General features: G+C 38.1%; 2 protein-coding genes across 5 annotated transcripts in view; both read right to left on the bottom strand.

The window, feature by feature from the left end:
- The window catches only part of SNCAIP (synuclein alpha interacting protein), a 161,919-nt gene that overhangs the window by 90,059 nt on the left and 57,885 nt on the right, over window positions 1–13,975 (bottom strand). Inside the window, exon 2 of one of the 4 annotated variants that reach the window (XM_061624835.1) lies at window positions 5,122–5,219. The exons of the other annotated variants lie outside the window; for them this stretch is intronic. The gene's annotated coding sequence lies outside the window, so the exon portion shown is untranslated. The remainder of the gene's footprint in view (window positions 1–5,121; window positions 5,220–13,975) is intronic. 4 annotated transcript variants of the gene reach the window in all.
- LOC133375522 (uncharacterized) lies at window positions 4,060–5,037 on the bottom strand. The gene has a single exon (XM_061607254.1). It carries the CDS (start codon window positions 5,035–5,037, stop codon window positions 4,060–4,062), a length of 978 nt encoding a protein of 325 aa, XP_061463238.1.

Raw genomic sequence — 13,975 nt, 5'->3', positions numbered from 1 at the left:
AAATTTCTACAAACAATGTTGATCGAGACGGCAAAGAAGAAAGTTTATTGGTGCAAGCACAATCAACCTTAAGGGTGTTTTTGTCCTGCAATTGTGTATAATTTGCAGCTACAAGGCAACAGGAAATACGTTCAAGGAGCTAAACAATTACAACTAACAATGTTAAAGGAACAGCTATGAGTCTCTAACGTTTTTTAAAAGTTCAACTTAATTTGTTGAATTACAATGCAGGGAAAATAAATGCAGGTTTAGCTAATTTAAATGTTGTCAACTGCTACATCTGAAGGACAGGATATGAAGAAGAGGAATTAACTGAATAAGTTATGGTCAACCTATAGCTCAACTGCACAGCAGATGCTTCCTATGCACAAGGGCCCAGGTTCAATCCCTGACATCCACAGGCAGGAGTGGGGCAGTACTGCCATTCAGTGTAGATAATACTGAGCTAGACACGACTTATGTAAGGCAGCTTCCTATGTTCCTATGACACAGGAGATCTGATGCTGGCAAAGGGGTGTTTAATCCTTTTACTCCACACCACTGCCAAAATCACTCCCCCAGTATCTGGATGGAACATGTATTTTTCCCCCAGTGATGAACTTAGCAACTTCTGTGTGGGCAATTTTGACTGGATATTAAAAAAAAAAAAAAAAAAAACCCACTCCCTTAATCCCACATCACAAATCACATTGGCAACACACTGTAGCTGCTCTGAAGTAATGAAAAACATGTAAGATCTCATATTTCCTACATCAGATGTAGTTTGGCCCTGAACCAAGGGTCCATCATGACAGTAGAGTTTTCCTCTACTGGCAAGTAACTCAAATGATCCAGTGACTAAGGAGGGAAGGTTTTATTGTCCCAAGACAGAAGGAAAGGAGCATTGCTGACACTGAGCTTACCCAAAGACTAGAAACGCTGAGTTGAAATCTTCAGGTTTTCATCTATGTGGGGGGTGGGATGTGGGGTTTAATTGGGAGGAAAAGAGATTTCAGTGGAGGAAGCAATATTCAAAGTAAGGCTCTAGGGCCTGGTTTTTATATACACTTAAAATTATATCGCAAAAAAGAAACAAAATATATGTTTCAACAGCATTTGTTGAGGTTACCTTTTCATACCTTATACTATAACTAAAGAAGTAAATGCTTTGGCTAATTAATCACACATGGCTTGAAAATGCTATTCTTCCACCATCCTTCCTGAACGGCTGTCATGAACCCAGGGTCAGATGTCCCAACATCAGGGGATGAAGCCATGTATCCAGAGGAAGCGACTGAGTAGGATCAGGAATTGCTGAAGCAACATTCAGGCCAGTGTGTATGAAGTCTCCATCTTGAGCTCCATACAGAGTTATCCAAGGTGCTATCTCAAACTTGAACTTTGCCTAGCTTCGCTGTATTGGAAAGTGAATTTTGCCTGTTTTGTTTGGCTGGGGACTGAACTTGTCTGGCTTTGCTTACCTTGACAGAACCAAAACTGTTGCTTACCTACCAACCCACCCTGCTTAGGCTGGAACCTTATCTGACTGAAACCTCCCAAGACAGAACAATGATATCCCTGTTATCACTTGAACCCACAAAGTAGCATTTCTTTGTGGAAACTCTAGTTCCTTGTGACTGGCACCCAACTGTTAGAAATCATCTCAAGCAGGATACTTGGGGTGGGGGGAATGTACTGAACAAAGGTCAATCACAAGTATCTGCAATAAGATACAGCTAGAGTTATGAAAATATTACCACAATCAATAGCTCACAGGATGGAAAACTTTTGTGAAGGAAATTGCATCTCTTTATTACTTTATTAATTATTTATGTACTCATATTATTTGATCTACATTTTTGATAAAATAAATTTCCACTTTAAAAACAAGCAAAAAAATCAATACAAAATATTTTATTCCTTTACTTGTGCAACATATTACAGCATAAAATATATAGGCACTTCAATAGGCATTTGAGGCTTTAGAAAAAGGCACATTATTTACATTCTAAACTAGAATGAAACAGATGAGGCTATCAAATCAGAAGAAGGCTAGGACTGGGGAGGGCAGCTGTGAGAGAACTAGAAAAGGTCCTCAAATGCAAAGATGTATCACTGAACATTAAAGTCAGGATCATTCAGATCATGGTATTCCCAATCTCTATATATGGATGTGAAAGTTGGACAGTGAAAAAAGCAGATAAGAGAAAAATCAACTCATTCGAAATGTGGTGTTGGAGGAGAGCTTTGCACATACAATGGACTGCGAAAAAGACAAATAATTGGGTGTTAGAACAAATTAAACCAGAACTATCACTGGAAGCTAAAATGATGAAACTGAGGTTATCATACTTTGGACACATAATGAGAAGACATGAGTCATTAAAAAAGATGATAATGCTGGGAAAAACAGAAGGGAGGAGAAAAAGAGGAAGGCCAAACAAGAGATAGGTTGATTCCATAAAGGAAGCCACAGACCTGACCTTACAAGATCTGAACAGGGCGGTTCATGACCGATGCTCTTGGAGGTCGCTGATTCATAGGGTCACCGTAAGTCATAGACAACTTGGAGGCACATAATAACAACATCAAGTGTGCTTACACAGAAGTCATGACTCTATATCTGTGCTTTGTATGTTATAAAACACACTTGAAGAATTTGTTTTGGATACAATCAGACACAATCCTGCTCACCTTTGCAGAGACCAGACAATGGACTCAGTGGCACCATACCACACCATGGCTAACCAGAAGAGTCCAGCTCCAGGGTGCTGTCACCAAACAGCAAATAAGGAGTGCCAGGGAGAAGAGGATCAGCTAGCCTGCCAGAGGATACACAACCATATTTGTAGCCTCCACAAACAGCACATACAGGAATGACCAAACAGGTTGCTAAAGGCCACTGAGCAGACTGTGTCTGTATTACACTTGTTAATCATCCTTCTTTTGCCACTCAGCCATAGAGGTGCAAATTACCTATTTACATCTTCCTTACTTGCTATTTAGTGCCATCAGCACATCAGTACTGCTCATTCCTCTCCTCTCCCACCATGGGGGGCTGTTGCTTTTCTGCTACCAATCTGAGTGGAAAGACGGTTGTTAGGATTAGCCTGGCCATGGCTTCATCCAGTGGGACATTCTTTGCACAACTGTGGTGCAGTGTGGGTGGAGTATCTCTACATCTGAACTGTCTCTGAGAGCTAGGTAGAATTTTATGGCGAGATCTGACCTAGCCATAGTCATACATGCCTTGATAACATCCAGGGTAGACGTCTGTAATATATTTGTGCCTTTGAAAGGTGTTCAGAAGTTACCATAGTCTGGCACTGGAAGTGCTTAACACCAATGCCATGTCAGTTGCACTGTCTCCTGATTTTCTTCCCAGCTCACTTCAATTGGTAATAATGCTGATATTAAACTCCAAAGTGCTAAATAGATTGGGACTAAGAGACTTTATGGATTATGTTCTCCCATATGAGCCTGCCAGCCCTCTTGGATAATTAACTCTGTTCTGTGTCCTTTGCCTTGAAGTTACGTTAGGTGAGTGGGCATACAGGACATGGCCTCTTGGTTATTATATCCAAGCTTTGGAATATCTTATTTGGAAGGTCTGTCTGGCCCCTACTCTTACTCCTGGGCTTCTGAGGTGTTAGAACACTTTTGTTTGCTTGTTTTTGGAGCAGCAGGCTAGTGCTTTGTTTTATTGTGTTCTCTTTCACTGGATTTTTCTACCATTTTGGCTCTCTCTTGTTTTTGTTGTTATATTTTACATTTGTGAGCTACTTTAGAAGTTATATTTAACTAAAACGTGGGTTAGAAATATTTTTAAAGGAATAAGCATAGAAATAGCTGCTAGAGTTGACACCATGCCCAGTGCTTGGATTACATGTACAGAGTCTCCACATCCTGTCTTCTACAAGCCATTTGGATTGGGACCGGGGTGTGTGGGTGAAGATCTCATAATAAATATATGTACAGTATATTATTATATATAAAAATAGACATACGCTTGTTTTCCATTCCCACACACTCTGTACAGTAACATCCACAGAAGGTTCTTTAAAAAAAGAATTCTGGTTGCTAAGCATATGGAGAAACAGGAGCTATAGCTGACACAGTTACCAGTTTCTTCTCATCCTTACAACAGAAACATCTCATTCTCACTATTACTTTGTAGTTAATCAACATAAGCAGATAAGGGCTGACAGATGAGTATCCTGAAGACAAAACTGTCAGGACTGGTGGTGCAAAGTAACAGGATTTAAAATTCTTCAGGCAGTAAACTAGGCTAAAGTAAGAAACACAGAATGACGTAATAACAAATATTAATAACAGAATAATTTTACACGCTCTTACGACCTCAAGTTCAGAAGCATCACCCCCAATCCATATGCCACCATAAGTTGCCTTCCTGTGTTCCCAAAGGAGGTATACTATTCGGAATCCAGTAAGGAGCATAATTAACAGTGGAAGAAGATTGATAGCACCTAGAAATATTTTTCCATATAAAATCTCTATCAGGTCATTTCTGTATTCCGTCTTGCATTCAGTATAGATTAAACTGCTAAATTGCTGGTAAGTTTCATTTTCTGTATTCAGCTTCTCAATCCTTCTTGTATATAGTAAAACTGGACAGCACACTGCAACACCAGCAACCCAGAGAGTAAAAACTAGTACCATGTGAAACTTCTGATAGTTTTTGCATGCAGCTTCAACTGGTGGATGCACCACTCGACACAATTTAGAACAGAAGAGCAAAGCAATGTATAATGTGAACCATATGGCTAGAGAAGTAGTAAAAACTGCTGTGAACATAAGAACTTTGCAGACGGCTGAATCCAACTCAACATTAGAGGCATAAACAATCTTCAAGATATTCACCACCAAATTGTATATAAGATTTGTCCATGCAAGACTGAAAATAAGTGTGAATGAGGTTCGCAACTGCTCATCGATGCATCTCCTTGTGCAGTAAATCAACAATATATTTCCAGGCACACTGATAGAGATCACAACAGCAGAGACAACTATCTCCAATGTGCCACCACTCAGGTCCATGTCCTTTAGCCTATTAAGTTTCTCCATAACTAATCTGATCTGTAGAGCTTTTGGACTTTATGGAACCCTAGTAAAATTTCTTACCAAGTTCAAAGACTTTTTCCCCCTCCTGGTGAATTTTCACATTAAGTATCATGCCAAAGAAAGGCACATAATAATCAGTCTCTTCACAGTAGGCAAAACTGAAAAACAAAACCAAGGCAACGTTGTTTAAGGAAAATGTACTCAAGTGACCTTTCATCGTCTCATGTGGTGCCATCATTATGAACAATCACATGGGTATCCTTTAATGAAAGGGTACAGAAATATGGCAACAACCTGGAAGCGTGCTGGCCTAAAAAATATCTCAAGATGTAGATCTTTTCGGCAAATAGCATACCAAATCTCCCAGATATGGGCTAAAACAAATCTAGAAAGCCATATGAAAACAAACTGAAAGGTTATGGTAATTTCTAGGAAAAGATAAATTGCTTTCACTATCTTTATTCTGAAATATTGTCCAGATTAGAAGGATATAAAAAATAAAACACAAAAGTAATTATAAAACTTATATTTTCAGTGTGTGCCAACTAAAAATACTTTCAAGTGGAAATAAAGCTTACTTATTAAATATCCATTGAATACATACATTAATTTTTTAAAAACTTGAGTGAACTGGCAAAACCGTAAACTATCTATCGCAGAAGCAACACTTGTACTGTTGTTTCCATTTCCTTGGAAACATAGTAACTTCATTATAGACAAAATTCACACTGGGTAAAAGCTAGGGAAGAAGGTATCAGCCTATTTCAGTCTGTATCAGTTTTACATGTGTTACTTCTGGCAACCTCCATGATGGATTACTGTAACACGTTCTATGTGGGGCTGCCCTTGAGGTTGGTCCGGAAGCTGCAGCTGGTGCAAAATGTGGCAATGCGACTGCTCACTGGGACGGTATCGCCAACATGTCACGCCCTGCTGAAAGAATTGCACTGTCTGCCCATTAGCTACCAGGCCAAGTTTAAGGTTCTGGTTTTGGTGTACAAAGTCCTATACAGCTTGAGACCAGGATACCTGAAAGATTGTCTTATTTTGATCACTGCACTCTGCAGGGGAGGGCGTCCTGCAGATACCATCTTGTCAGGAGGTCCCTTCCACACAGCATAGGAAATGGATCTTTAGTGTTGTAGCACCTACCTTTTAGAATCCCTCCCCTTAAATATTAGACAGGCACCATCTCTGTTATCTTTTCAGAACCTACTGAAGACCCTTCTTTTTCAACAAGCCTTTTAAGTAGAGACCTTATTCCAGTCTGTGTCTGTTTTGGAATTGCTTTTTAAGATGCTTTTAAAGCTTCTTTAAAAAAAGATGTTTTAAAAGATGTTTTGTTTTAATATGTTTCTAAAGATGTTGTGTTTTAATATATTTTAAAGTCTGTTTTTAATATGTTTTAAAGTGTTTTTGTTTGCCACCCTGGGCTTCTACTGGGAGGAAGGGCGGGATAGAAATTTAATAAAATAAATAATAAATAAATAAATTCTTAAGTTCGTTCTGTCCCATTTCAGCATTTTCTTTGAAAACCACACAAATGTTTGCATTTTTGGAACATATTTCTTCACAAAATATGCAATCTTTCTTTGCATTCAAGCCTAAAATCTGCATTTTGTAGACATATTTAACCTAAAGTACACATTTTAATATGCAATTTGATATGCTTCTTTGAGCCACAAACTATATTGCAAAATTCTGAGAAGGACAACCATGGGGAAAGTTAGAAATTGTCAAGCAAGAAATGGAACGCATCAACATTACAATACTTGGTGTGAGTGAATTAAAATGAATGGGAATGGGACATTTTCAATCAGGCAACTACAAAATATTTTATGCAGGAAATGAGAAATTAAGAAGAAACGGGGTTGCTTTAATAGTGAGAAGTGATGTAGCAAAAGCAATTAGGAGCTATAATACAAGGTCTGAGTGAGCAATATCAATGAGATTTAATGGGAAACCCATTATAACCATCATTCAAGTCTATGCTCCAACAGCAAACACAGAAGAGGAGGAATTGCAGAGATTTTACACAGAACTACAGGAAGAAATTGATCACACACCAAAACAAGATGTGCTGATAATCATGGGGGACTGGAATGCAAAAGTAGGGAACAGAGAAGAACTAGAAATTGTGGGGAAATGGGGCTTAAGAGATAGAAATAAAGCAGGAGAAAGACTTATTGAATTCTGCAAAGCCAGTAATTTGTTTCTTGCAAACACATTTTTTGAGCAACCAAAAAGACGACTGTAGACATGAACATCACCAAATGGTCAATACAGGAATCAAATTGATTATATAATTGATAGCAGAAATGGAGAAGTTCCATACTTTCTGCGAAAACAAGATCAGGAGCAGAGTGTGGTACGAATCATGAACTGGCAATATCGAAAATCAGAGTAAAGCTAAAGAACAACAAAGCAATCATAATGCCAAAATACAATTTAAATAACATCCCAGAAGAATATAAAGATCAAATAAGGAACAGATTTGAGGCCTTAAACTGAGTTGATAGAAAACCAGAAGAACTATGGAGAGAAGTCAGAGACATTATTAGGGAAGAATGCAAAAAGGCAGTATCTCTAGCCACAAAGAGAAAAAGACCTCAGTGGATGACTAAAGAAACTCTTCAAATGGTTAGAGAGAAGGAAAGAAAAAGAAAAAGGAGACAGAAATATGGTCAGAACCCTAAATGCAACAATACAGTGACTACTGCGTAGGGACAAAGAGAACTATTAACAATAGCTGTTGTATAGAAATAGAAGAGGACAACAAAAAAGGTAGAACAAGAGCCCTATTCCAAACAATTAGAGAAATTAAAGGGAAATTTAAACCAAGAGTAGGGATGTTGAATAATCAACAGAGGAACACACTAACTGACAAAGATAAAATAAAAGGAAGATAGAAGCAATACACTGAAGAACTATATAAAAGAGATGCAAGGATGACAGATTCATTCACAGAGGAACTGTATGATGAAGAACCAGAGATTTTAGAATGTGAGGTAAAAGCTGCTCTTAAAATACTTGGAATAAATAAATCACCAGGAATAGATGGCATACCAATAGAGTTGCTACAAGTTACTGAGACGGAATCTGTCCAAATTTTGACAAAAATTTGTCAACAAATATGGAAAACAAAACAATGGCCCACAGACTGGAAGAGTTCAATATACATCCCAATTCCAAAGAAAGGAGATCCCAGGGAATACAGTAATTATCGAACTATTGCCTTAATATCCCATGCAAGTAAAGTAATGCTCAAGATTCTACAACAAAGGCTCTTACCATACATGGAGTGAGAAATGCCAGATGTTCAAGCTGGATTTAGAAAGTGAAGAGGTACCAAAGATCATATCGCAAACATACGTTAGATAATGGAATGGACCAAGGAATTCCAGAAGGAAATCACCCTGTGCTTTATAGATTACAGGAAAGCCTTTGATTGTGTAGATCATGAAAAGCTATGGAATGCTTTAAAAGAAATGGGGATGCCACAGCATCTGATTGTCCTGATGTGTAACCTATTATCTGAAAAGAGGCTACTTTAAGGACAGAATATGGAGAAACCGATTAGTTCCCAGTAGGAAAGGGTGTGAGACAGAGATGTATTTTATCACCCTATCTGTTTAATCTATATGCAGAACATATCACACGGAAAGTGTGGTTGGACCAAGATGAAGGAGGTGTGAAAATTGGAGGGAGAAATATCAATAATTTAAGATATGCAGACAATACCATACTACTAGCAGAAATTAGTAATGATTTGAAACAAATTCTGATGAAAGTTAAAGAGGGAAGCACAAAAGCAGGATTACAGCTGAACATCAAGAAGACTAAAGTAATGACAACAGAAGATTTATGTAACTTTAAAATTGACAATGAGGACATTGAACTTGTCAAGGATATACCTTGCATAGTCATTAATCAAAATGGAGACAATTGTCAAAAAATTAGAAGAAGGCTAGGACTGGTGAGGGGAGCTATGAGGGAACTAGAAAAGGTCCTCAAATGCAAAGATGTATCACTGAACACTAAAGTCAGGATCATTCCCAATCTCTTTGTATGGATGTGAAAGTTGGACAGTGAAAAAAGTGGATAAGAGAAAAATCAACTCCTTTGAAATGTGGTCTTGGAGGAGAGCTTTGCACATACCATGGATCGCAAAAAAGACAAATAATTGGGTGTTAGAACAAATTAAACCAGAACTGTCACTAGAAGCTAAAATTATGAAACTGAGGTTATACGTTGGACACATAATGAGAAGACATGATTCACTAGAAAAGACAATCATGCTGGGGAAAACAGAAGGAAGTAAAAAAAGAGGAAGGCCAAACAAAAGATGGATTGACACCATAAAGGAAGCCACAGACCTGAACTTACCAGACCTGAACAAGGAGGTTTATAACAGATGCTATTGGAGGTCGCTGATTCATAGGATCGCCATAAGTCGAAATCGACTTGAAAGCACATTAACAACTCGTAAGTCTATAAATAACTCTGGAACTGGAGCCTTACTATAATCCAGTAGCATCATGACATATGCTTTTTAATTAGAGACCATTCTTTCACACAATTATATGTCAGAAGTAAAAGATTCTATCTCCTGAGCGTATGAAAAGAACAATAGCTCTAAGATAAACAAGCTTCAGAGACAGATGAAAGGCCCTACATTAGGGCAAAATATACAATACTATTAAATTGCTCTTACAGAACTTGAGATCCTTTGTTACTCTATGTTCACAGTGAAGGAGTGGGGGAAGAACTAAAGGACTACAATTGTGTCTCCTGGGAGCTCAACCAACACAAAAGTGCAGCTTGTTATTGTTCAAATAGTCTGATCAATAAAATGCCAATACATAGCAGTTCAGGTAGAAAGATTTTCAGTACATTTCAGAAGGCACAAATCTAGTGTTAATCCTTTGGATCTAGTAAAGGCCTGGAAAAAAATCCTTCAAGTATTTATCAGCTACAAGCAGCTTTTTGATAAGGTTTTGCACTGAATTATTTTTCTTTGGTGTCAGTGTTATCCAATATGTGTCATACTGAAAGCTTCTCTTGAAGCTCTGAATGAAGATGAAAGGTAAATATGTGTTCTTTGAAGAGGGTTGTAGCTTCATTTTTTAAAAAATATCACCCAACACAATGACATAGTCTTTCACTATTTTACAACTATAGAAAGTAAATACTTCTGGCTTAGGCTGCAATCCAACACACTCTTACCTGAGAGTAAGACCCAATGGAGCTTACTTCTGAATAGACATGCATTGAATTGCAGCCTTAGTCTAGTGTACTCAAAAATACAGATTATTTTTTTAAAAAAACCTACAATGTTATTGCCTTTAAAAACAAAATAGGAAAGAAAATGGTTACAAACATTGTGACAATAATGAGAAGAATATTAACATTTCTAGTTCCAAGGTGTCTTGTACAAGCAAAAATGCCTTTCTGTTTGTGCAAAGCAATCCAGTTAAATTTTGTACCCCTTGTCCTGCTACAGCCCTCCCATGCCCCATCACACACCATTACACAGGGTCTGTCAACCACTAGGAGCAATGTTTAGAGAGCACAAGTCATTGGGGGGAAGGAGCCAGTAAATTCCTATTACACAGGCAGAGTGCTGCTTATATATTTCTAGATCCAATCCGAAAACTGTAAGGCAGATGTGGGGAATCTTTGGCCCTCCAGATGTTGCTGAACTACAAGCATGGCCAGTGGCCAGCAATGATGGGAGTTATAGTTCAGCAACATCTGGAGGACCAAAGATTCTTCACCTGGTGTTCATTCAAGATAAACATCTTGCCACTCTATAGCATACAAATGACTTTTTACTACTCAACTTTAGACCATTCATTTGTTAACATCTGAATGACTCAGAAAAGTAGCCTAATTTTGAAGTAATGCATTTTTTCCTCAGATGACTAGAGCCATTTCTATAAGACCTTAAACCTTTTGCATAATTGCAAGGTCCCAGTGTTTATACATCCATTACGCAAGCGCCTGGGCACTTTTCCAGTTTAGAGCTACACAAAACTTTACTATTAACTTAAAATATATTTCAAAGTATACAATTCTGAATCTTTCCAGCTACCATTTGACAAAAGTTAATTGAAGGCTTAAAGAAATATCATGGCTCATATTCTTTTGAATTTACCCTGCTTATTTTTGCCAAAATTCCTGAACATGTTGCAAGATCTTATATTGCTAAAACAGCCTTTCTCACAAAAAGAACCCATTATATATTTACTTTCTTTTATATTTGTGTTTATGAAAAACAGTGTTTCAGTGAGCAAGCCCAAGAAAGAAAACTGAGATGTCTGTATGCCCATTTACAGAGATGATTTGCTATTAAATTGTTTTGCTACAATTTCACATTCAAACAAAGTGACAACTTGACATACTGTGACACTATTTTGACAGTAATAAGCTAGATAAGCTGCATTTGTAATGCAGTCTCTGGAGAACTTATTATTTTATCTTCTAAAACTCCCTTCACATAGTCCCCCCACCCCCACCAAAATGATGTAAAATAACATTGTTTCTATTAGATGTCATCTGCATTGTCTGGCTTTTCTCTTACTGACTAAGCATCTCTGTAGCACCAACATTTTATTCATTTTTCCCTTTCTTGTTAACAATGTATGCCAAGAAAAACATATGATACAGGATGAATTATCTGCTCAGTGAATTTATATAAAATTTAAAGAGAAGGGTTAGATGTATTTTCACTGTCCATACATGAATCTGAAGCAGCACTTTTGTCTAAGAAAAACAAAAAGCTAGCAGTAAGGTCACTAAAATGATGTGATTGATTTCAGTGGAGTGAATTCTGGGCTGAGAGTACCTTATCGCTTATCATGTTCATTCAGAAGTTTCCTTAAGTTCAAAAGTTCATAGCTGCATGCACATAATGATCTGGTACTTCTGAAGCAAGTCAGAATAAAAGTCATGGTCTTAGTACACAAAACAGCTATCGTAAAACATACTGCACAAGTCATAACAGATCACCTTCCAGATTATTTTAAAAAATACCACACAGAGCATTTATAAAATGACTGATAAGGATCCAGATAATCTGTGTCTGCCAGGAATGCTTGGTGTGGGATCATCACCACATACTCTAATAGCTTACCTAGAAAAAGTCAGAGCCTGGCCTGTAGCTTGCCGGCTCCTCAGGATGCAAGGATTTTTTTTCAGGAGTGGTTTTACCACCACCTCCTACCCTGTGGCAGCCTACTCCCTCCCTCAGGGAGGCAATTACAATTTCCCTAATGCAGCCAGTCAGTCCCATTCTTGCAGATTTAGACCCAATTGCTAAGGTTTGAGCCCACAAGGAACACTGGCTTTTATCCAATGTTAGTCTTATGCAATGTTGAAATTAATAGGCATGACTAACTTAGGTTTATTATTTTCAGTGGGTGTACTATGAGTATGACTTAGGTGAATGCAGCCCACACTTCTCCAAGCACACGTTGCACATCTTCAGGTTGCAATGACTCAAACTGATCCAATTAATTGTATTTAAAAAGGAAACCACAAGAAAAGTTAGTAAACTGCATATAAACATGGAATCTAAGTATGGATGCAAGTGATGTTGTTTGCAAAGTGCCTTACAAACTACAGTCCTCAGTGGGTTCCACTTGACTATTTGGGATCTCTAAATGCATCCTGACCATCAGAAACAGCTTTGCACTGCGCAGAAACAATGGTGGCACAGAAATAAGCCTTCTTCACCACCAATACTGCCAAAGAGTAGACCTTAAAATGGGCTCTAGGCCTCCATGTCCAGTCAATATACCCTGAATCTTCCTCCACTTGCTCTAAGCTTCCTCTGTGGCTCTAGCCATTATCACTGGTGCTTCATAGTCCCCGAGGACTCAAGTTTTATTTATTTGTAATCAGTTTACCCTGACTTTCAAGACCAACTCATAAGGCAGCTTAGAACAACATTTAAAAACAAGCAACAATAAAAAATTAAAATTAAAATTAAAAACTTAACAGCAGACAAAACAACAAAAGGCCAGCATAAAAACATTTAGGAAAAGGCTAAGTGAAACAAATTGAGTCCTCAGAGTCCATTTAAAAAATAGCAAAGAGGGGACTTGGTGAAAACATAAAGAGAAGTTAGAAAGATGTTGGCTTTTGTGAGTAGAAGGGAGTATCTGTGAGTAATTTATATTTTTGCCCACACCACTTCCCTATATGGGAGCCCAGACAGGGATTCAACAGGGAACTATGCAAGCACAATCAGGAAACCAAATGGATTCATCAGCCATCGGAGGCAGACTATTGAAATTGGTCAGCTCTTACTGTGCTGAACTTGTGGTGGGGAGAGGGAGGGAATGCAAACTCCCTAGTCCTTCAGCAGATGATCAACCCCAACCCCATTCCTATGTAATTGCTTGCTCTTGCAAAGCACAAATCTTGTTATTTCTGCATCAGTGGGGGTGGGGGCTGGAGTCGGATCCCAGAGTCAACATGAAGGCATCAACAGTTCACTTGAAGCATTACTGGTACCCTAGCACCATACAACTTCTTGAAGGATTCAGAATTTTTGATACTGTCAGTGTAAAAATCATGATGCGGCAATAACATTGAATGTTATACTGCACAAATATTTGAACTTGAGCTTAAGTCCCATACTCCTACATTTGTTGATGACACCCAGCTCTATCTTTCCTTTTCATTGGAGTTAGGTGAAGCTGCACACATATTTAACTAGTGTCTAGAGACATTCATAGGCTGGATGAAGACCAATTAATTGAATTTGAATCTGTGTGCCACCTCCAAGGAGGTCCACGGGACAGACTTTTTCTGTAGTAGTTCACCCATTCATAGAATGCTCTCTCCAAGGAGGCTTGCCAGACCAAGATATTTTTGTTTTCCCGGGCATTTGGGAATCACCTATATG

This window comes from Rhineura floridana, chromosome 1 (assembly GCF_030035675.1).
Source record: "Rhineura floridana isolate rRhiFlo1 chromosome 1, rRhiFlo1.hap2, whole genome shotgun sequence".
NCBI lineage: Eukaryota > Metazoa > Chordata > Lepidosauria > Squamata > Rhineuridae > Rhineura > Rhineura floridana.
Note: the sequence above shows the minus strand (reverse complement) of the source record. Positions and strands in the feature narration are given on the sequence as shown.